At 43.2% G+C, this 24,895-nt stretch overlaps 1 protein-coding gene and 1 pseudogene across 2 annotated transcripts; both read right to left on the minus strand.

The window, feature by feature from the left end:
- Window positions 1–3,741: 3,741 nt before the first annotated feature.
- On the minus strand, window positions 3,742–4,216 carry LOC310738179 (histone H3.2). The gene has a single exon (XM_083563179.1). It carries the CDS (start codon window positions 4,195–4,197, stop codon window positions 3,787–3,789), a length of 411 nt encoding a protein of 136 aa, XP_083419305.1. The 5' UTR covers window positions 4,198–4,216; the 3' UTR covers window positions 3,742–3,786.
- A 570-nt stretch (window positions 4,217–4,786) lies between these two features.
- On the minus strand, window positions 4,787–5,444 carry LOC310738154 (histone H1 pseudogene; annotated as a pseudogene). Its single transcript has one exon. The product of its transcript is annotated as a histone H1 pseudogene (transcript).
- Window positions 5,445–24,895: the final 19,451 nt, after the last annotated feature.

Below are 24,895 nucleotides of genomic sequence, written 5' to 3' on the forward strand. Positions count from 1 at the left end.
AGAACACGTCATATATATCAAATTGCACTAGTGCCCATAACTATAGTCACAAGTTCCTAGATCATTTGAATATTTGTGTGCGTGTTTGTTTGTTTGTTTTTTATTTCTTGCTCTTCCCAAATCTCTTCTTTTGTCCAATGTTGCACAATATCCTGGAAAGTGTCGGTATATTTGTACTGTGTTACAATTTGAAGAGAGAAACAGAGTGAGAGTCAATAATGTCACATTAGAATAACATGTGTCTCTCTCTCTCTCTCTCTCTCTCTCTCTCTCTCTCTCTCTCTCTCTCTCTCTCTCTCTCTCTCTCGCTCTCTCTCTCTCATTTCAGCAAGTTGTTTGTTGAATTTAGCTGAGCTTATACGACAGTTAGCCCTGTCAACAGCTTGGCATCAGCACACATCTCTGTAACTGGACCCTGGACTTGCTTGAACACCTTCACCTCCTCCAGTCCCACACTCAGGGATGCGTATTGTACCCTTACTTATATTCACTTTTCCACTAATGAGTGCTTACCTGCCTAGGCCTTAGAAAGCATCATCAAGTTTGCTGATGACACCACGAATGGTAGGCCTGATCAGAGGTAAAGATGAGACGACTTTCAGGGAGGAGATCCAGCGCCTAGTAATTCACACCAACAGAGATGTTGTGGAGTGTGAATTCAGCCTCAAGTTACTTCAAGTCCTTATCTTCGAGGATCTCACCTGGTCACTGAACTCTTCTCTCTACTTCGCACATCCATGACTTTAGTACCACTCATATTACATCACTTCAATACCAGAAACTTTTTAAATGCGTTTCTTGCACATCCTTTCTGAACTGCTGCTATATTGCTCCTTTGCAGAACACTTTTTCTTTTTCTTTACATTTTTGCTACTCTTCAATTTTGTTCAATTTGTCTTGTCACAACAGGTTCACTGGCGGAGCTATTATGTGTTTTATGGATTGTCCTGCACTGACTTGTGTTGTCTTGCACTGTCTTATGTTGTCTTTGCACTGTTTGCACCAGGTTGCACACATGCACTTTATGTGGCAAGGACACTTACCAGCCCTGTGTGTTCTGTTTCTGGAATTGTTGTTTAATGTAGCATCAGGGCTGGGATGCGAAGGTTCCGTTGTCTCATTTCACTGTGTACTGCGTCAGCTATATATGGTTGGAATGACAATAAAAGCTTCTTGACCTGACCTCTTGACTTGTCTCAACAACGCCTGTGATTGCTGAGGACACTTTAAAAGTCCTGTCTGTGCTACAGGATACTGGAGAACTTCTACAGCTGTACCATTTCTGTGTGGTACAGCAACTGCACTGCTCCAGGCCCTATAAAATAAAATGGAAAATGAAAATCTCCCAATGAATCATTGGCACTCAGCTCCCCATCTTGGAGAACATTCACAAGAAACACTGTCTGGAAAGGTCAAGTCAAGTCAAGTCAAGTTTATTTGTATAGCACTTTTCACAACAGACATTGTCTCAAAGCAGCTTTACAGAAAACAACAGTGAAGGTGAATGGTGTGCGTTTGTCCCTGATGAGCAGCCGTGGCGACAGTGGCAAGGAAAAACTCCCTTAGATGATATGAGGAAGAAACCTTGAGAGGAACCAGACTCAAAGGGGAACCCATCCTCATATGGGTGACATTAAGAGTTTGATCATAAATCTTTCAACAATACAGAACAATTTGTGATCATCATAGATCCAGCATCAGCTTCTCCATGCCAGGGCCTTTAAACACTCGGCATCTACTTCTCCATGATCATCCATAGGTCCATAATCTTCACGAGGTGGGACGTGACTGGAGCTGGCCAAACCTCAGGATGCCTCGGGATGGGGAGAGAGAGAGAAGCAGTGGAGAGGAATTAGCGTAGCTGCTGTTCATGATATTAACAGCACAAATTGATAATGTGCATGTGATCATGTATTCTGGAGCACAAGGTTATGATGTGATGTGTGTGATGTGTGTGATGTGTAGGCTTTGCTAAAAAGATATGTTTTTAATCTGCACTTAAACTGGGTGAGTGTGTCTGAGCCCCGAACACTGTCAGGAAGACTATTCCAGAGTTTAGGAGCTAAATGTGAAAATGCTCTACCGCCTTTAGTGGACTTTGCTATTCTAGGAACTACTAGAAGCCCAGAGTTTTGAGATCTCAGGGAGCGTGGCGGATTGTAGCGTGTTAAGAGACTGGATAGATACATGGGAGCCAAACCATTTAGTGCTTTATAAGTGAGTAGCAGTAGTTTGTAGTCTATTCGAAACTTAACAGGAAGCCAATGTAGGGACGATAAGATTGGGGTTATATGATCGTATTTTCTTGACCTAGTAAGAACTCTTGCTGCTGCATTCTGAACTAACTGAAGCTTGTTTATTAATGACGCAGGACATCCACCTAGTAATGCATTACCGTAGTCTATTCTAGAGGTCATAAACGCATGGACGAGCTTCTCTGCATCAGATATAGATAACATATTTCTTAGCTTGGAAATATTTCTAAGGTGAAAGAAGGCTGTTTTTGTAACTTGATTGATGTGATTTTTAAAAGATAAGTTGCTGTCTAAAATAACTCCCAGGTCTTTTACCGTTGAACTAGTAGTTACAGAACAAAGTGCGCAGCAGTTGTCTGTGCAGAGCTCACAAGATCATCAAGGACCCTTCACATCCCAGTCACAAACTGTTTAACCTCCATCCATCAAGATCCAGATACAGAAACATACGCACCAGAACCAGCAGGATCAGGGACAGCTTTATTTCCATCCACCATCACCACACTGAACTCTACACTACACCGTTAGATCACTGTATAAGCACTGTATATGTAAATGTTACATATTGTTTTTTGTATACTCCGCATTCTCTACACATATTGTGCCTCACTTCCATCTGCACTACTATTATATTTATGTGTATCTGTATATACCTTACTGTACATCCTGCCACATTCATGTATATACAGATATATATTTCGATCTATCTAACGAACCTCTGAGCAGATGCTAAATGCATTCTCTTAGCTCTGTACATGTATCTTGCACAATGACAATAAAGTCAACAATAAATCTAATCTAAAATATAATATAAAATTACACTAGTGTCCATGAGTACTTGGAGAGGGCCACTATTCATTCATTTCATTGTGTTGCTCTTGGTATTGCACATTTTCCCACACAAATACATATACACATATACATGTGTGTGTGTGTGTGTGTGTGTGGTCAGGTTTGGACCTATATGCACGATATATACACGACAACGAAAGAGAACATACATACAGTGCTTTAGATTCATGTTGTCAAATTGTTCCTAACGCATAAAAACCATGTTTAAATGGTCAGAATCGTAGTCAGCATACTAAAGTTATATGTGAGAGAATTAATACTATGATGAATGCAATTTATTGGGTTTTTTTTTGTCTCCCTTAGAATACAAACGAGAAGACGAGAATGGGAGGTGGCACTTTGGCCACAAGATGGCAGTCACGCTCCGTGCAGAACAGCAAGCGACCTTCTGTTTGCATTTATTATTATTAATATTATTACTGTCGCCAGGTATTAAAATAATCTATAATAAAATACACAAAATGCTCAGCGACAGAGCCACAAAATCAGAGGTTTGCCGAAGCACTCCATTCTAATAACTAGTTATATATATATATATATATATATATATATATATATATATATATATATATATAATCATTATTTGTTTAAAACAACCACGGTATAGACTTGCTCGTTTTACTGAGACAATGAGGTGGCTCTTAAAAGAGCCTTTGTGTATACTGGACAGAGTTATTGTTTAAGCGCGCTCTCCGCGAATACGGCGGGCCAGCTGAATGTCCTTGGGCATGATGGTCACTCTCTTGGCGTGGATGGCGCACAGGTTGGTGTCCTCGAACAGGCCGACCAAGTATGCCTCGCTCGCCTCCTGCAAAGCCATTACAGCGGAGCTCTGGAAACGCAAGTCAGTCTTGAAGTCTTGAGCAATTTCTCTCACCAGGCGCTGGAAGGGCAGCTTGCGGATGAGCAGCTCAGTAGACTTCTGATAGCGACGGATCTCTCTCAAAGCCACGGTGCCGGGCCTGTAACGGTGAGGCTTCTTCACGCCGCCGGTAGCCGGAGCGCTCTTGCGAGCAGCCTTGGTGGCGAGCTGCTTCCTGGGCGCCTTGCCACCAGTGGATTTACGGGCAGTCTGCTTAGTTCTTGCCATAGCGTTGAGCTGTGCACTTCGCGGAAGAAAAACAGAATGAAAAGCGCTAGCAAACGCTGGCTTTTTAAGCCTGAACGACGCCTCGCGTTCATTGGGCGTCTCGAAACCTCTCGTCTTGCATTGGATCGATCGCTATACGTCACTCGACGATTATTGGCTTAGACCTAGTCAGCGCCACAGTTTGAACAAATGGTGACACTCATTCAGCCTCAGCCTAACAACCCCCCCCCCCCCCCCCCCCCCCCACACACACACACACACACACACACACACACACCTCCCCTCCCTAATAGTCTCTGTGTGTGTGTGTGTGTGTGTGACAGGATTGAGCGCGCGCTCATGGGAGACACAGGTATCAGGAAACAACATTCATGTGAAATGTGTACAACGACACATATATCATATAATCATAAGCATCTCTATAACTACTACATAGTTTGCGTATTCATATGTCATAAATCCCTATCTTGTATTCGCTTTCACTTTCATCATGGGAGGATTCAAAATGTTGCTCTTTGGGGGAAAATATAGGTGGCTCTTAAAAGAGCCGTTTAGTTAAGGTAGAGATGAAATAAACAAACAAACATGTTTACTTCTTCTTGGGCGCTGTCTTTTTCGCCTTTGCAGCCTTGGGCTTCGCCGCTTTGGGCTTCACGGTCTTTGCTTTCTTGGGGCTCTTGGCTGCTTTTTTAGGAGTCGCCGGCTTTTTCGCTTTCTTCGGGCTCTTGGTGGCTTTTTTAGCAGCCGCTGCGGGCTTCTTTGCCTTCTTCGGGGACTTCTTGGCGGCGGCAACAGGTTTCTTGGCCGCCACCTTCTTGGGCTTCTTCGCCGCGGCGGGTTTCTTCGCCTTAACAGCGACGGGCTTCTTCGCCTTAGTTGCGGTCTTCTTTGCGGGCTTCGTGGCTTCGGTCTGCTTCTTGTTTAGCTTGAAAGAGCCAGACGCGCCGGTCCCTTTGGTCTGTAGAAGAGTTCCCTTCAACACGAGACCCTTGACAGCGAGCTTGACGCGGGAGTTGTTCTTCTCCACGTCGTATCCGCCGGCGGCCAAGGCTTTCTTCAGGGAGGCGAGCGACACACCGCTCCTCTCCTTGGACGAGGAAACCGCTTTGACGATGAGCTCGCCGACGCTGGGGCCGGCTTTCTTGGCCCTCGACGCTGCTTTCTTTTTCGGCGCTTTAGCCGGCGCGGCGGCGGGCGCGGGAGCAACTTCTGCCATCTCTCTAGTATCTGTAGTATCTCAGTGCGAGTCAGACTCTGTATACGCTGTGTAACACACAGAAACCTCCCGCCCCTCTGCTGGTGGGCCGGTCTTAAAACCGAGCATGAGAACGTTGTAGACTCACCGGGCAGCCGCCGCTTCCGCGACACGCTCGCGAGTGTGTTTTCTCGCAGCGTTTCTCGTCGTAAATAAGACGCCGAAGACAAGATCCCGCGCTATTATGCACACATTTCGCGCGTACGGGCTTGCAAGTGTTCCGCGAGGCCCGTCATGGCCGAATAGAGAGCAGTGGTCGCTCTCGTTTTGCACGGAAGTGCACCGCGCGCCTGGCGCTCGACGCATTTGGTGCAGAGTGCAGTGTAAAAAGGGGTGAGTTACATCCATGTCGGCGGAACAGCGTGTGTTTCACGTGAACGGCGAGCCTTGTCAATGTGTCTGACGCATTGGCAGTGTGTGAATGCTGTGCGTAGTATTGGGAACGCTGGCTCTTGTGGGCTGTGTGAAGCACGTGTTAGTGTATGGAGCAGGTGTGCAAACTCCCCGTGTGCCTCCCGCAGCCGGACTCCCTATGTCTTTGTCATCGTCTGGTCTTCGCCACTAGGCCTGGCACGCCTCGTGCATGGCCCCGTGCTCTAGTAGTCCCAGGCCGACAGGTGTGCCTCCTTGCCCGCTTAACCCTAATTCCAATCAGGTCAGGCTGCGCTAACCTTAACTCGAACAGTGCCAACCCTAACACTAACTTCATGTCATTCAGGCTGCGCCAACCCTAACCCTAACTCTATGTCATTCAGGCTGCGCTAACCCTAATTCGAACAGTGCCAACCCTAACCCTAATTCCATGTCACTCAGGCTGCTTTAACCCTAATTCGAACAGCACTAACCCTTACCCTGTTCCATTCAGGCCGCTCTAACCCTCAATTCATTCATTCATTCATTTTCTCCCGCTTATCCGTAATTCGGGTCGCGGGGGCAGCAGTCTAAGCAGACCCCCGCCTTCGACTGCTGCCCAATCCTCACAGCACCGTCCTTATGGTCCCTCCTGCAGGTGGTGAGCCCACGGGAAGTAACCCTCAATTGAAAAGTGGTAATCCTAACCCTAACGCTGAATACCTTTGTGCTGCACTAAGCCAAACTCAAATTAAGTTGTGCTGCTATGGCCTTAATGTGAAACACTGTTGTACTACTACAGCTCTAAAGCTAACTATGTAGTCTTACTATGACTCCAATTCAAAAGATGTTGTGCCACTATGGCAGTAATATAAATTATGTCGTGCGGCCATGGCCCAAATTCAAATTATGTTGTTTTACTATAGCCCTAATTCAGATTCTGTTGTGCCACTATGCCTCTGAATGGAAGTATGTTGTGTTGCTATGGCCCTGATGTGGATTAATGTTCTTCAACTATAGCTCTAATGATAATTCTGTTGCGCTACTTTGATTCTAATTCAAATTATTTTGGCCAACTATGGCTCTAGGTCAAATGATGACGTGCTACTGTAGTTCCAATTTAAAATATGTTGTGCTGCTAGGGCCTTGATGTCAAACACTGTTGTGCTACAGTAGCTCTAATGCTAATTATGTAGTGCTGATGTGACTCTAATTAAAATTATGTTAGCCAACTATGACTCTAATTCAAATTATGTTGTGCTACTATGGCTCTAATTCAAATTATGTTGTGCTGCTATGGCGCTAGTGGGAAACACTGTTCCGCTACTGTGGCCCAAATTCAATTCATGCTGTGCTGTCCTGGCCCTGATGTTAAACACTGATGTGCCACTGTAGCTCTAATGCTAATTATGTAACGCTGATATGACTCCAATACAAATCATGTGGGCCAACTATGGCTCTAAGTTAATATATGTTGTGCCTCTAGGGCCCTAATATGAAACACTGTACTGCTACTATAGCTCTAATGCTAACTGTGATTCACGTCACGGACTTACCAGCACAACAAAGGTAGCATTATAGCCATAGTAGCAGAACAATGTTGTGCTACTATGACTTTAATTCAAATTCGGTTGTGCTGCTAGGGCCCTGATGTGAAACACTGTGCTGCCACTACAGCTCTAGTGCTAATTATGTTGTGCTACTATGACTCTAATCCAAATGATGCTCTGCTACTATGGCTCTAATTCAAATCATGTTGTGCTGTTATGGCCCTAGTGGGAAACACTGTTCCGCTACTTTGGCCCAAATTCAATTCATGCTGTGCTGTCCTGGCCCTGATGTTAAACACTGATGTGCCACTGTAGCTCTAATGCTAACTATGTAATGCTGATATGACTCCAATACAAATCATGTGGGCCAACTATGGGTTGGCCCTAGTAGCACAACACAATTTGAATTAAAGTCATAGTAGCACAACATTGTTCTACTACTGTAGCTCTAATGCTAACTATGTTGTGCTACTATGGCTCTAATACAAATTATGTTATGCTGCTAGGGCCCTAATGTTAAACACTGTACTGCTACTATAGCTCTAATGCTAATTATGTAGTGCTGCTATAACTATAATTCAACTTATGTTGGCCAACTATGACTCTAATTCAAATTACGTTGTGCTACCATGGCTCTAATTTGAAATATGTTGTGCCTCTAGGGCCCTGATGTAAAACACTGTGCTGCTACTATAGCCCTAATGCTAATTATGTAATGCCAATATGACTCCAATACAAATCATGTGGGCCAACTATGGCTCTAAGTTAATATATGTTGTGCCTCTAGGGCCCTGATGTGAAACACTGTGCTGCTACTATAGCTCTAATGCTAATTGTGTAGTGCTGCTATGACTCTAAGTCAATTTATGTGGGCCAACTATGGCTCTGAGTCAAATTATGTTGGCCAACTATGGCTCTAATTTCAATTTTGTTTTGCTGCTATGGCCCTAGTGGGAAACACTGTTCCGCTACTGTGGCCCAATTTCAAATAATTTTGTGCTGTTCTGGCCCTGATGTAAAACACTGTTGTGCTACTGTAGCTCTAATGCTAAATATGTAGTGCTGATATGACTCTAATTCAATGTACAGTGTGCTACTATGCCTCTCTTTCAAATTATGGTGTGCTGCGAGGGGCCTAGCCCTGATTTGGCTACGGGGCTACAGGGCCCTGGTGTGAAACATCAGGGACCTAGCAGCACAACATAACTTCAGTTAGAGTCATAGTTAGAACAATGTTGTGCTACTATGACTCTAACTCGAGTTATGTTGTGCTACTAGGGCCCTGATGTGAAACACTGTACTGCTACTATAGCGCTAATGCTAACTGTGTTTCACATCAGGGCCCTAGCAGCACAACATAATTTGTATTATAGCCATAGGAGCACAACATAGTTAGCATTAGAGCTATAGTAGCAGAACAACCCTAATTCGAACAGTGCTAACCCTAACTCCATGTCACTCAGGCTGCGCTAACCCTAATTCGAACAGTGCCAACCCTAACCCTAACTCCATGTCATTCAGGCTGCGCTAACCCTAATTCGAAGAGTGCCAACCCTAACCCTAAACCTAACTCCATGTCACTGAGGCTGCGCTAACCCTAATTCGAACAGTGCCAACCCTAACCCTAACCCCAACTCCATGTCACTCAGGCTGCGCTAACCCTAATTCGAACAGTGCCAACCCTAACCCTAACTCCATGTCACTCGGGCTGCGCTAACCCTAATTCGAACAGTCCCAACCCTAACCCTAACCCTAACTCCATGTCACTCAGGCTGCCCTAAGCCTAATTTGAACAGTGCTAACTCTAACCCTAATTCCAATCAGGTCAGGCTGCACTAACCGTAATTCGAACAGTGCCAACCCTAACCCTAATTCCATGTCACTCAGGCTGCTTTTACCCTAATTCGAACAGCACTAACCCTTACCCTGTTCCATTCAGGCCGCTCTAACCCTCAATTGAAAAGTGGTAACCCTTAAGCTGAATACCTTTGTGCTGCACTAAGCCAAACTCAAATGAATTTGTGCTGCTATGGCCTTAATGTGAAACACTGTTGTACTACTACAGCTCTAAAGCTAACTATGTAGTCTTACTATGACTCCAATTCAAAAGATGTTGTGCTACTATGGCAGTAATATAAATTATGTTGTGCGGCCATGGCCCAAATTCAAATTATGTTGTTTTACTATAGCCTTAATTCAGATTCTGTTGTGCTACTATGCCTCTGAATGGAAGTATGTTGTGCTGCTATGGCCCTGATCTGGATCAATGTTCTTCAACTTTAGCTCTAATGCTAATTCAGTTGCGCTACTTTGATTCTAATTCAGATTATTTTGGCCAACTATGGCTCTAGGTCAAATGATGGTGTGCTACTGTAGTTCCAATTTAAAATATGTTGTGCTGCTAGGGCCTTGATGTCAAACACTGTTGTGCTACAGTAACTCTAATGCTAATTATGTAGTGCTGATGTGACTAATTAAAATTATGTTAGCCAACTATGACTCTAATTCAAATTATGTTGTGCTACTATGGCTCTAATTCAAATAATGGCGGCTGCTATGGCCCTAGTGGGAAACACTGTTCCGCTACTGTGGCCCAAAATCAATTTATGCTGTGCTGTCCTGGCCCTGATGTAAAACACTGATGTGCCACTGTAGCTCTAATGCTAATTATGTAACGCCGATATGACTCCAATACTAATCATGTGGGCCAACTATGGCTCTAAGTTAATATATGTTGTGACTCTACGGCCCTGATGTGAAACACTGTGCTGCTACTGTAGCTCTAATGCTAACTGTGTTTCACGTCAGAGCCCTAGCAGCACAACATAATTTGAATCAGAGCCATAGTAGCAAAACATAGGTAGCATTAGAGCTACAGTAGCAGAACAATGTTGTGCTACTATGACTTTAATTCAAATTGTGTTGTGCTGCTAGGGCCCTGATGTGGAACACTGAGCTGCTACTACAGCTTTAGTGCTAATTATGTCGTGCTACTATGACTTTAATCCAAATGATCTTGGCCAACTGTGCTGTTATGGCCCTAGTGGGAAACACTGTTCCGCTACTGTGGCCCAAATTCAATTTATGTTGTGCTGTTATGGCCCTAGTGGGAAACACTGTTCCGCCAATGTAGCTTTAATGAGAATTATGTAGTACTGATATGGCTCTAATTCAAAGTACGTTGTGCTACTATGGCTCTCATTCAAATTATGGTGTGCTGCTAGGGACCCCAGCCCTAATGTGGCTACAGGGCCCTGGTGTGAAACACTATACTGCTACTATAGCTCTAATGCTAACTATGTTTCACATCAGGGCCCTAGCAGCACAACATAACTTGAGTTAGAGTCATAGTAGCACAACATTGGTTTGCTACTATAGCTCTAACGCTAACTATGTTGTGCTACTATTGCTCTAATTAAAATTATGTTGTGCTACTAGGGCCCTGATGTAAAAACACTGTACTGCAAATATAGCTCTAATGCTAACTGTGATTCACATCAGGGCCCTAGCAGCACAACATAATTTGTATTATAGCCATAGTAGCACAACATAGTTAGCATTAGAGCTATAGTAGCAGAACAACCCTAATTCGAACGGTGCTAACCCTAACTCCATGTCACTCAGGCTGTGCTAACCCTAATTCGAACAGTGCCAACCCTAACCCTAACTCCAGATCATTCAGGCTGTGCTAACCCTAATTCGAACAGTGCCAACCCTAACCCTAACTCCATGTCACTCAGGCTGCGCTAACCCTAATTGGAACAGTGCCAACCCCAACCCCAACTCCATGTCACTCAGGCTGCGCTAACCCTAATTCGAACAGTGCCAACCCTAACCCTAACTCCATGTCACTCAGGCTGCGCTAACCCTAATTCGAACAGTGCCAACCCTAACCCCAACTCCATGTCACTCAGGCTGCGCTAACCCTAATTTGAACAGTGCCAACCCCAACCCCAACTCCATGTCACTCAGGCTGCGCTAACCCTAATTCGAACAGTGCCAACCCTAACCCTAACTCCATGTCACTCAGGCTGCGCTAACCCTAATTTGAACAGTGCCAACCCTAACCCTAACTCCATGTCACTCAGGCTGCGCCAACCCTAATTTGAACAGTGCCAACCCTAACCCTAACTCCATGTCACTCAGGCTGCGCTAACCCTAATTCGAACAGTGCCAACCCTAACCCTAACTCCATGTCACTCAGGCTGCGCCAACCCTAATTTGAACAGTGCCAACCCTAACCCTAACTCCATTTCACTCAGGCTGCGCTAACCCTAATTCGAACAGTGCCAACCCTAACCCTAACTCCATGTCACTCAGGCTGCGCTAACCCTAATTTGAACAGTGCCAACCCTAACCCTAACTCCATGTCACTCAGGCTGCGCCAACCCTAATTCGAACAGTGCCAACCCTAACCCTAACTCCATGTCACTCAGGCTGCGCCAACCCTAATTCGAACAGTGCCAACCCTAACCCTAACTCCATGTCACTCAGGCTGCGCCAACCCTAATTTGAACAGTGCCAACCCTAACCCTAACTCCATGTCACTCAGGCTGCGCCAACCCTAATTTGAACAGTGCCACCCCTAACTCCAGGTCACTCAGGCTGCGCTAACCCTAATTCGAAGAGTGCAACCCCAACCCTAACTCCATGTCATTCAGGCTGCACTAACCCTAATTCGAACAGTGCCAACCCTAACCCTAACCCAAATTCCATGTCATTCAGGCTGCGCTAACCCTAATTCGAACAGTGCCAACCCTAACCCTGTTCCATTCAGGCCGCTCTAACCCTCAATTGAAAAGTGGTAACCCTAACGCTGAATACCTTTGTGCTGCACTAAGCCAAACTCAAATTAAGTTGTGCTGCTATGGCCTTAATGTGAAACACTGTTGTACTACTACAGCTCTAAAGCTAACTATGTAGTCTTACTATGACTCTAATTCAAAAGATGTTGTGCCACTATGGCAGTAATAGAAATTATGTCGTGCGGCCATGGCCCAAATTTAAATTATGTTGTTTTACTATAGCCCTAATTCAGATTCTGTTGTGCTACTATGCCTCTGAATGGAAGTATGTTGTGCTGCTATGGCCCTAATGTGGATCAATCTTCTTCAACTATAGCTCTAATGCTAATTCTGTTGCGCTACTATAATTCTAATTCTAATTATTTTGGCCAACTATGGCTCTAGGTCAAATGATGGCGTGCCACTGTAGTTCCAATTTAAAATATGTTGTGCTGCTAGGGCCTTGATGTCAAACACTGTTGTGCTACAGTAGCTCTAATGCTAATTATGTAGTGCTGATGTGACTCTAATTAAAATGATGTTAGCCAACTATGACTCTAATTCAAATTATGTTGTGCTACTATGGCTCTAATTCAATTCATGCTGTGCTGGCCCTGATGTAAAACACTGATGTGCCACTGTAGCTCTAATGCTAATTATGTAACGCCGATATGACTCCAAACTAATCATGTGGGCCAACTATGGCTCTAAGTTAATATATGTTGTGCCTCTAGGGCCCTGATGTGAAACACTGTGCTGCTACTATAGCTCTAATGCTAACTGTGATTCACATCAGGGACCTACCAGCACAACATGATTCGAATTAGAGCCATAGTAGCACAACATAGGTAGCATGATAGATAGTGTAGTGTCTTAAACGTATAGTATCTTAAATGTGTAATATCTAAAAGCCTTAACTCATACAATTCTACAAATGGTGTCCTGAAACGGCCAAAGTTAATTACTGAACCATCTGGCCAGATGTTTTCCTTTAAGCCAAATGTATGAAAGGCCCATAGTGCTTATCTTATGAGCCGTGACTGAGAAAATGAAACGGATGGTCGTCTTTAAATCAGTATAAGCCGAAGTATAGAATATGATCCAGGATGCACATCCTCTTGGGAAAAGACCTCTGACCCGTTCTCACTGTATGTTAAGATGAATGGTCTGGGAAAGTTAGCGCTGGTACATTTGAGATATATTAAATCTGGACAAAGACAGGTTTCTCTTTAAGATAAACATTATTGCACAGTAGGCTCATATACATCTGTTATGCATTAAGAGGCGGACCCAGAGAATGATCAGAATATATAATGAGTGTGCAGCCATGGATCGGGAGTCAGACTTTGAATCAGAGCGTGCTGACTCCAGGCTTGACCGGAAGGCCTGTAAAGATGCTATATTTCTGTGCTGAATAAAAATCATTATTTACACGAAATAACTGCGTCTACGGAGATTCCTTCCAACCGACAGCTACACTCCATCAAGACGACGAAATACACAACATTTCCTGGCGTCACGAATCCTGGGCGGTTTGCGGCCTCCTCAGCTTCGCGGGTTCTGCTCCGACGACGGCTCCCTGATCTGTCCGGCCGGCTGAAACGGTGAGCGTTTGGGGTTCCGTTTATCTGCTGTTGGGTCGCACCGTTAAAGGCCTGTGTGTGGGTTATTGGGTTGTTGAGTGTTGTGTTGTGATTGTCGGTTTGGGTGGCTCTCCGTTCTAAAATTTTTTGCACTGCTGGGCAGCGCAAAAGGGGGGATTTGACTGTAATAATGCTTTAAGGAAACTTAAACGTTGAATTACAATAGAAAAGAAGCGAAGTAAAAAAGTTCAAGAGGAAAAAAAAAAAGGAACAGGAATAAAGAGAGAAGTGAAGAAAATAAGAGTTGAAGCTAAAGTAAAAAGTAAAAGGTGAATGACTCTGAGAAAGAGTTAAATATGGTAAAAAGTTGAGGAAATAAAGGAAAACAGGAATATAAAGGTTGAAATAAAAAGGGAAAAGTAAGAATAAGGTTTAAAGAGGAAGCCGCAAGATTTGGACAAAAACCCTCAGGGAGGTGACATTTAAGTCAGGCCACAAAACCTGGGCATTCACTAGGTGGATTTCAGGTCAGTTCTGGGAACTGGATGATGCAGAATTAAAATTCAATTGAAGTTCCCACTCTGACTAATTAGCTGACGAGCTAGGTGATGATGCAACTGTCATTTGAATTTCTGCATATCAAAGAGGTAGCAAAAATTTAATAAAGGAAGGAAATAAAGAGAAAATAGAATAAAGGTGCGGCAAAATAGCATGCTATAAGTTTGTATGACTGAGTCGACTATAGTGTATGTGGAATTTGTGTGTGTGTGTTGAGGAAAACGTGTGTGCGCTTTGAAAAAAATAAATAAATAAATAAATAAATAAATAAATAAATAAATAAATAAATAATAATAAGAGAAGATAAGGGGTGTCTCTCCCTTTCTGTGCGCGCGGAACTAAGTGTGTGTTTGTGTTTGCGCGTGTGCGCTCAGCTACGAGTGAAGTACCTCTTCCTCCGCTGTGGGCGAAACCCCCCCTCTCTCCCTCTGCTTTTCTGTCTCTCTGCGTGTGAGGGTCTGCGCTCCGCTGCAGGCGGGCGGGACCCCCTCCCTTTCTCTCTCTTTCTCTCTCTCTCTCTCTCTCTCTCTCTCTCTCTCTCTCTCTCCCTCCCTTTCTCTCTCTTTTTCTCTCTCTCTCTCACTCTCTGGAAAATTTGTGTGTGCGTGACTGATTGCAATATGTGCTGAGATGTGTGATATATAGATATGAATAAATACATAGGAGAGTTAAGGTGGAAAACAAGGGTTAGTTTCTAGTAACTATAAGGATAATATTTATCTTCTATTAAGAATAAAACAATGAGCCTCATTACATGAGAGGACTGAATCTGTTAAAACTTATGAGCTTCCTTCGGAAGACCTTCTTCTGTTAAATAACAAAAGACAAGATAAAAAAAGATGAGCCTTTTTGAGAAAATGTTTTGTGTATGGCCAAATAACTTTATGAGCCTTTTTAACAGGACCTAAATACTAAGTCAAAGCCCCTTAATACTGAATGAACAAAGATATCCCTACAGTGAGACAAAACACTCCCCTGCCCTGAATGAATAATATAATTCCCAAAAAAGGAAATTTTAAGTAGAGAAATTAATGAGGGTGTGTGTGTGTGCGTGTATGAGCAACTATAAAGTGATTATTGTATATGTATATATATTGTTTGAGTAATACTGATTGATAAAAAGTTGGGGTGATTATTAAAGTAAAGCAAATTAAAGTTTAAACAATAATGGTGTTTAGAGGTTAAAAGGAAATAGGAAATCTGTAAAGTATAAAATCTTAAATGCTGATGGATATTGTGTGTGAATTATATTGAATTATATGTGGTGTTAGCTGTAAAAATCTAAGAAAGGATCTAAGGTCCTGTCTGCCTCTTTTGTTGAATCTTTGGTGTGTGCGCGTTGCTGAGACAGTTGCTTAGAACGTCACACGGATTGAGGCCCGTGACCGGAGCAACATGATAAACGCATGGCTTCTGTTTGATTAAGGCCAGTGCTGTTTTATCCAAAATAAATAAATAAATAAATAAATAAAATATTTTTTTTAAATGCTTGGATGTGTATTTGAACATGTGTGCGTATTCAAATATCTATTTTTGTTACTGTGCGGTTTGATCTCTCAGCTTGAGAAGTATCGCAGTGAATTACATTTTGTGTGTGACCTTTGTGTTATGCAGTTTAAAGGAGACTTGGCAACGGACTGACCAGTCGTGGTATTTAACTAGTGAATTATTTGATTTGTACTCGGTCAAGCGTTGTTGTCGTAAGTTTTACAATTTATCTGTGGGTTTTTCGTTGAAGTTAAATTTAAGTAGTATTTAATTTGGCAGTTGGTATCAATTTATGCGTACAAAAGTACAGAAAGTTGTAATAATGTCGAAAATAATTACTCCTGTAGATGTGGTACAGAAGTATAATCCTTTACTTAAGGGCATCGTAAAGATGATGGAGAAATGGCATAAGCGATGGCCTGATATTGAACGACCATGGCCCAAAGAGGGGACCTTTAACCCCGAGGTGATCCAGACAATGCATGTGCTTATATCAACGTATAAAGCGGAGCAGAAAACCGGTAAGAGAGGGAAAAAGCGTAATGATAAAAGACAGATAGAGCTGGGTATTCTCAAGTTATTTGAAAATGAGGGACAGAAGCGGTCAAAGGCTGTTAATGATGAGAGAAATAAGGGTGTGGAGACCATAGCAAAAAGTGGGAAAGAGACAGAAAAGTTGATGGCAAAGATTAACGCACCTTTCTCTCATGTGGATTTAGCAAAGGATCCCCCACCATATGAGAAACAGGTAAAGTTTGAGGACATTTATCCTCAGCTCCCAATAATTAACCAGGAAGGTGGTTACAGTATCAGAGACGATAATGATCGGATAATAGAAACAGGGCAGGCAGATATGACTATAGAAATGTATCCAAGTACCAAAAGTAAGGGAAAAGCAACACGTTTGGGAAACAAGGGGAATCTGAGGGTTAGAAGGACAAAGGTTATGGATGATGGTGATCAGAGTGAAGGCGGAGCATTAGGTGGATATCATCCTGCTGTCAGGCGTATATTATCCAAGGCAGAAAAACAAGGAGATAGAATGAGGGATAGAGAGTTGGTAAGGAACGATAGCTCTACAGATAGTGAGGAAGGAGATAGTGATGAGGATTTGGAGAATAAGAGTGGTTTGAGAGAATTTTATTCAAAGAAATTTAGCCCGGGATTAGAGGAGCGCCAAGATAGTGCCTCAACAGAGATGGAAGGAAGCATGAGTCGACGGCTTTCGCATCTGTTCACCCCTAGGGAGTTGGAGAGGTCATATTCAAAGCAGAAAGGGTCACAGGAGAGAGAGTCTCGGAAAACAGAGAAGCATTACTCTTTACGCTCTAAAGTAAAGGATTGTGATGCACTGTGCCCAGTACTAATAAGAGGACAAAATCTAGAATATAAGCCTTGGCAGAATACAGATATGTCTGACATACTTGAAAAGTTGCCTACTCTACAGAGTGGAGCATACCCTTGGATTTCAAAGCTGGAAGAGATTATGGTGGGAACACAAATGGCTATAGGAGACATTAAGAGATTATTAGCCAGTCTTCTTGGGGTTCAAGGCATGGAGGAAGTCCTACAGAGGGCTGGGAACCGCTGTTAATGATTCAGAATTGTTTTCTGCAAACAGAGGTCGTGTGTGGAGAGCTTTGAGGGATATATTTCCAACAAATGTACATCCCGATAACATTTTTATTGAGCCGCTAGGTCAGGAAGAGAATCCGAGGGCCTATGTGTCAAGAGCTCATCAGGTGTGGAGAAGCATCACAGGAAATGATCCAGATTTGAACCAGATGGAGCAGTCTATTTTAAGAGCTAAAATAGAGAAGGGACTGCCCCAACCAGTAAGGAGTAAGTTAGCCGAAGTGGTCGGTCTTAGGAATGCTGTAAAGGGGACATATATAGATAACATAGCTCATCAGGTGGAATTATATCGTAAAAAAGAATTTGATCAGAAACAGCAGGACCTAGAGACCCTTAGGAAGCTTAATCAGATACAGTTGGTGGATAGTAAAAAGAAAGAGAAAAAGCAGGCTGTGATTGTGCAGGCTCCGCCCCCGGTGGATCAGGCACAATCTCAGCCATATCAGTTTCAGTATCAATTACCGCAGCCACCATCAGCAGGTCCAGCGATTTCTTATCCACAGCCAGCTCCAGGTCAATTTCAGACCTGGAGAGGTCGAGGTCGCGGAACTTTTGGGAGAGGTAGAGGAGGAAGATTTAATTTAAACTTCCAACAGCCACAGGAAGCATGTTACAATTGTGGACAGATTGGTCATTTCGCCCGTGAGTGCAATAGACAAGGAGAAAATTCCAGAGAAAAATTTCAGAGGAAATTTCAGGGGCCAGTTTAGGCCATCTGGACGACTGGTGAACCCGTTTAGGGGCCCAGAACCAGGTTTTTAGGGGTGCCCAGAGGATCCGAGCGGGGGATGTCAGCTGGTAGTATCGGGGCCGGAGATAGATCCAACAATAGTGGTGAAAGTAAACAATAAACCATTAGAAGTAATGGCAGATAGCGGAGCTGCTTTCACCTGTATTCGGCCTGAAGATGCTACACATCTCCCCATGTCTGGTCAATTGATTCGGACAATCGGGTTTGAGGGAATAAAACAGCTGATTCCTCTCACGGAACCAATCGAGCTCTGCTATAAAAATCTGAAAACTACAATACCTATATTAGTGTCAGAACATACACCTATTGCACTTTTGGGAAGAGATGCTTTGTGTAGATTGAATTGTACTATAAAATGCACACCTGACGGCTGTCGGGTGGAAGTGCCAAATGACACTGCTTGCGAATTGTTGATGACTAAGGAAACTGAAGCTTCCTCTGTATTCTGGGTTGGAAGTCTTAGTGCTGAATTTTTGGAGCCTGCTAAGTTGTGGGAAAAATTTATTATGGCAAATATGCCCAATGTGCAAACTCCCGAGTATCCACTACATTGCACGCTTAAGTATTTTAAGAATACTGCTCAAACAAGCCCAGATGAATGGTTGAGGAGTCAGCCATACCAAGTTCAACTCAGTTCGAGCTGTATCATTTTAGGACCACAAGGAGCAGCTATGAAGGTGCACGTGGATGATTATTTGGAAAAGGAATTTGATATTAAGAACAGTGTTCCACATGTGACTTTGTTGGTAGCTGAGGAGTATGATCAGAAGCATGTAGGAGAGATGATGGCAGAAGCAGGGAAAGCCGTTTTTGTGCCGTTAACAGAGAATTTAACCATATGGAAGAGTGAAGATCAACGATTTATTAAGAGCATGATCTCTGCTCAAGGTTTGGGACAGCCACAAACCGTGCGGCTGACACATGAGTCAATTTGTAATGTCAAAATAGACTCAGACCCCATGAGAGAGGAGATGTTGAAGCAAGTCCCAGAAAGTCTGTGGTCTCAACATAGCACGGATATAGGACTTGTGAAGTCAGCACAACCAGTGAAAGTGGAACTTAGACCAGGAGTTAAACCCCCGTGGAGAAATCAATATCCACTGAAAGAAGAGGCAATAAGAGGGATTGGATCACAAATTGAGGGACTTTTAAAAGCCGATGTTTTGAAAATAACTCAAAATCCACAGAGTAATACACCGTTGCTACCTTTGCGGAAACCTGATAATTCTTATCGTTTGGTGCATGATTTAAGAGCAGTAAATGACATAGCAGCGGATTTTCCGGCAGACGTACCGGATCCACATACTTTATTAGCTCAAATTCCGCCTGATGCAACACATTTTACAGTTTTAGATTTGTGTGGTGCATTTTTCAGTGTCCCACTCAGTGCTGAAAGTCAGGGATTGTTTGGGTTTACGTACAATGGTCAGAGTTATGAATACAGAAGATTGCCACAAGGGTTTAAACATAGTCCTCATATTTTCAACAAAGTATTGAAGGATGATTTGACAGGGATAGATCAGGTATTGAAAAGTACTGTTGTTCAATACGTGGATGATATTATTATTTGTTCACCAGATAAGGAAACGTGTCACAAGGACTCAATTAAATTGCTACAGATACTGGCTGAGAAGGGACATAAGGCCTCTCAGAAAAAGCTACAGTATTGTCAAGAGAAGGTAGTTTATTTGGGTCAGACAATAATGCAGGGACACAGAAGCATCTCCGGCAACCAGGTAGAAGCCATCCGTAAGGCCCCAAAGCCTAGGACTGTCAGAGAGTTGATGACATTTCTTGGTATTGCTGGTTATTCCTCAGCATGGGTAGAAGATTATGCTAGTTTAACAGGGCCTTTGAGAGCTATGATTAAAGACACTGGCAATGCTCAGCTTCATTGTAATCTTACCTGGACGCAGGATGGCCTTTTGTCATTTGAAACGATTAAACAGAGACTGCAGGAGGCTCCAGCGTTAGCACTTCCTGACTACACAAATAATTTTTTGTTGTATGTATCTACTTCAACCGGAGGTAAATATGCATGTGCAGTTCTTTGTCAGCCAACAGGTATTGGGACAAGCCCCCAACCCATTTCTTATTATTCCACCGCATATTCAGAAGTAGAGCTAGGGCTACCGTGGTGTTATCGTACAATGGTAGGGGTCTATTTGATGTACGATAAAGCTTCATCTGTCACTATGGGTTACCCAGTAACAATCCTTACCCATCATAGCCTTAGAAATCTCTTGAATTATGGTAAATACACATTAACTATGCCTAGACTCAGAGATTACTATAGACTCCTAGAGCAGGAAGATGTTACTCTAGTGAGATGTGCTACAGTGAACCCAGCTGAAACTTTGCCAACTCTAGAAGATGGCGAACCCCATAACTGTGTACAAGAAGCAAAAAAATATTCCAGGCTTAGATCAGATCTGCAAGCCCTCCCGCTGCGTGAGTCAGATTTGGAGTACTGGACTGATGGGTCCTGCTATCGGGTGGGAGATAAATTGAGTGCTGGCTACGCAGTGGTAAGAGCACAAGGAGCAGGGTTTGTAGTAGAAAAGGCTGAAGTTATACCACAGCCTGCATCTGCTCAGCTTGCTGAACTTGTGGGGCTGACTGAAGCATGTCTGCTAGCCGAAGGCAAGCGAGTGACAATATATACTGATTCCGCGTATGCGCATAATGTGTGCCACTTGTTTGGAGCTGTATGGAAGAACCGAGGGTTTAAGAAGACAGATGGTTCTCCAATACAACATCATGCTCAAATAATGAAGCTGTTACATGCTATGATGAGACCTAAGGAAATAGCAATAGCTAAGTGTGCAGCACATAGGATGGATATGTCAAGGGCCACTCAAGGGAATAAGGCAGCTGATGAAGCTGCTAAGGCTGTCACAGGAGCGGACAAATTGGGTAAAGTGTTTCTGATTACTCATGGAGTGGATTTGGAAGACAAAATTACCATTAGAGATGTGATTTTAATGCAGGAAGCTGCTCCCGCCATGGATAAACAGTTGTGGCTAGATCGAGGTGCTACTCAGGATTCTGCTGGTCTCTGGAGAAATCATGAGGGACTGATAATAGCACCTCCAGATTTGTTAGGTCTGTTGATTCAGGAAGCACATGGGTTAGCTCATGTGGCAAGGGGGGAAGTTAGAAGGAAAATCATGAAGGAATATGGTTTTTGGGCACCCTGTTTACTTGAACAGATCGATTATGTCATAGGTAGGTGCGTTATCTGTTTGAAAAATAACGTTCGAAGGTGTGTGCCAGTTCCTCCTGGGCACATTCCCACTCCGAGGGGTCCTATGCGCGAATTAGTTGTGGATTTTGTTGATATGATAAGACCAGTTGAAGGGAAAAGGTATATGTTGGTCGTCGTGGATAGGTTTTCTCGTTGGCCTGAGGCCTGTCCAACTAAGCGAAAGGATGCTCAGTCTGTTGCCAAGTTCTTGTGTAGAGAGGTTATAAGCAGGTGGGGACTTCCGGATCGAATATCCTCAGATAACGGTAAAGAATTTGTGGATAAAACAGTCAAATTAATCTTACAAAAGTTGGGAATTAAACAGCGTCTTGGAGCAGTGTACCACCCACAAAGTCAAGGAATGTGTGAAAGAATGAATGGTGTTTTAAAGAATCGCATTGTTAAGATCTGTCAGCATACGGGTTTAAATTGGGTAGCAGCGCTTCCGTTGGCACTGATGGCGTGTCGATCAAGTGAGCTGCGTGATTTGCATATGACACCTCATGAGTTGCTAACGGGAAGACGGATGCCGACTCCTTGTTTGCGTACCAGTGGGAAAGGTCCAAGTCTAGCACTTTTGGAAGACGAAATGCGAACTTATGTAACATATATGGTCAGCTTACATAAAAAGATATCCACATATGTTTTTGACAGGCAGAGGAAAGACGAGGCGCAGCAGAAACTTGATGAGCAAAAGAGCACCACAGTGCAACCCGGAGACAAGGTGTTTGTGAAAGTGTTTAGAAGAAAGTGGTATAACGAACGTCGGGAAGGACCATTTGAAGTGGTCCGCAGTACTGGAACAGCGGTCCAGGTCAAAGGGTCTCCAACGTGGTATCATTTATCACATTGTGTTAAAGCACCAAAAGAGGAGATAACGTGTTCCCAGAGTCAGGATGTTGAAGGTTCAAGAGAATTGGAAGAAGGTATGGGTGAGCATGCAGCAGGAGAAGAGATGCATGACAATAACCAGAGTCAAATCCCAGAAGGGGAGATTGTCCGTGATATGGGCAATGGTGATGATGATTTGTATGCTTTTGATGATGCCAGAAATGACAGTACAGTTAACGGACAGGAAAGAACATTTGGGGACATTGATTTCCAGCAGGTTCCCGAATCAGCAGAGCCTGTGGCGGTGGAGAGAAATGCGTCACAGGTTAAGAAGGACTGTAACTCAACTGCAGGAGAATCAAGAGAGACAGCTGACAGAAGGAGTCCGAGGCCGGCTCGGAGAAGGGTTAGACCAAAACGATACGAGAACTAGAGCCCATGTGGCTATAGTTCCTCAGCAGATCGCTACAACACCCTCTCCTCCGAAGGTTGTTATCAGAGCTAAGTTAGGGAAAGCGGTTGTTCTTCCTTGTCAATGTGGAAGATGGAATGTTGGTAGTACTAATCCTCCTAAGTGGAGGAATAATCGTGGTGAAGATGTGTTGTTGACAGGACCCGGATTTGAAAGTGTGCCTCGCGATCAAAGAAAGTATTTTTTGTACAATGACATGAAGTTGGTGAAGATGCAGACGGATTGTTCACTAGTTTTGCGTAATGCTACATGGGAAGATGCAGGTGAATATGTGTGCACTTATTTAGAACCAGCATTTAAATTTGTGCCAATTCTTAATTATTGGGAGGATGATTATGTAACGCGTAAAGTGACACTTGTGATAAAAGGTTTGGAACCTAGTGGAAATGTCGCGGATATTACAAAGGTTCAAGATCAATCTAATGCAATGACTACTCAGAGAATGAATAATTCTCAAACGGAGCTTGTTACAGTAGTGCTGGGTACAACTAAGAATGTTGATACATCAACCCAGACTACTACTTTGTCACAGATAAAGCTTGTCACTACAGCTCTGGATACAACTACGGGTGTTATTACATTAACCCAGACTACTCCTACTTTATCTACGATTGTAAAAGAGTATAATGATACAATAGTGCCAATACCTTTGATGCCTGTGAAGTTTGTAAACGTAACACAGGCGCCGGACGTAGTGACCTTAGAATCGACAGAAGTGTTAAATATGACTCAGGAACCCATGTTAAAAACAAAGCCTACAGTAAATGGTAGAGGAGAGACCTTTGAGGCCGGGAAACAGATGTGGGATGAGCATGTTGTAGCCTCAGCTGAGATAACTCAGGAAAATATATCAGATACAATGAGTGACTATTTTAATTCTACTCAAGTTCGTACTTTGCAAAAGAGAGACAGTGACTGGAAAGCATATGGTTTCGATTCATCGGTGTTACAGATTGCTGACCCCTGGGCAAGTAGGAACTTATGGTTCCAGCAGATAACTCATTCTGTTAGATCAGTTAGAAATTTGAATTGTCCATGTGTGGTGAAAGTTTCATCACCAGGCACATGGCCTTCAATTTTAGAAACGGTGCCAGAACCACTAACTATTAGGTGTCAGTCCTTTGCATTATCATGGTTGTTGTTTCAGCAGCAGGCATCGACGGATATAATAATGGCTTTGTCAAGTAGTCTGTTTAGACCTAAATATGATTGTTCATGGTTGGAAGAATTACCTTATGTGAATCTACTGGATCAACATGAAAATATAATAACAGCAGTCCCTGAGCCGATGGAAGTGACACCTGTGAAAGCTGCTGGTTGTTTCTGTTCAAATGAAACGTATACTGGTTCGGGGATGTATATGGGAGTATCTGATTGTAACAGCTATTTGATGAATTTGGGCCAACATGATAATAAAAATATTAGTAAGTTGTATGAAGTAAAGTTTCGTGCGCCACATCAGAAATATAGTAAAACTTTGATGGTAAGGAATCAAGATTTGCCTGGAAATGTGACAATAGGAAATTTTAGAGATATTTGGTGGGTTTGTGGTGATAAGGCATATATATTTCTGCCTTATGGATGGATAGGATGCTGTTACATGGCAAAACTGAAGCTCCCATATGAGGTTTTTACAGTACAGAAGGGAGACGGTCCTGATACAAATCAGTCAAATGTTGTTTCTGCTAATAGGAGGAAAAGAGCATTGGCACAGTTCCATAATTTGGAGTCATACCATTGGAGAATAAGCCTAGGAGAAAAGTGGGGTATAGGTCTGTTCCCATGGTATGGTGTGACATTTTTAGCTGATCATATTGATAACATCACTTATACATTACAGGGTTTCGCCAATGAGACAATAAGGGGATTTGATTTTCTGTCTAATACTCAAAGAAGTCACAGATTGACCCTGCTAAAGCATGACATGGCGTTAGATTATATATTGGCCAAGCAAGGTGGCCTATGTGTGGCTTTGAACTTAACTGGTGACGCATGTTACACCTTGATCCCCGATTCTTCTGATAATATGACTAGTGTTATAGAGGCATTGCGAAACATACGAGATGCCTTCGGTCCAGCTGAAGGAGCCGGATGGTCTGCCAATTCTTGGCTGCAAGACAAATTAGGTCCGTTAGGTGCTGTCCTAGTACAGATTTTTATGGCAGTTGTCGTATCGTTGTGTGTGATGTTTTG

Source organism: Silurus aristotelis, assembly GCF_946808225.1.
Source record: "Silurus aristotelis genome assembly, chromosome: 15".
In the NCBI taxonomy this organism is placed as follows: Eukaryota; Metazoa; Chordata; class Actinopteri; order Siluriformes; family Siluridae; genus Silurus; species Silurus aristotelis.

Excerpts from the sequence above, each read along its gene's own strand:
- LOC310738179 (XM_083563179.1), bottom strand. The coding sequence starts at position 4,197 with ATGGCAAGAACTAAGCAGACTGCCCGTAAATCCACTGGTGGCAAGGCG.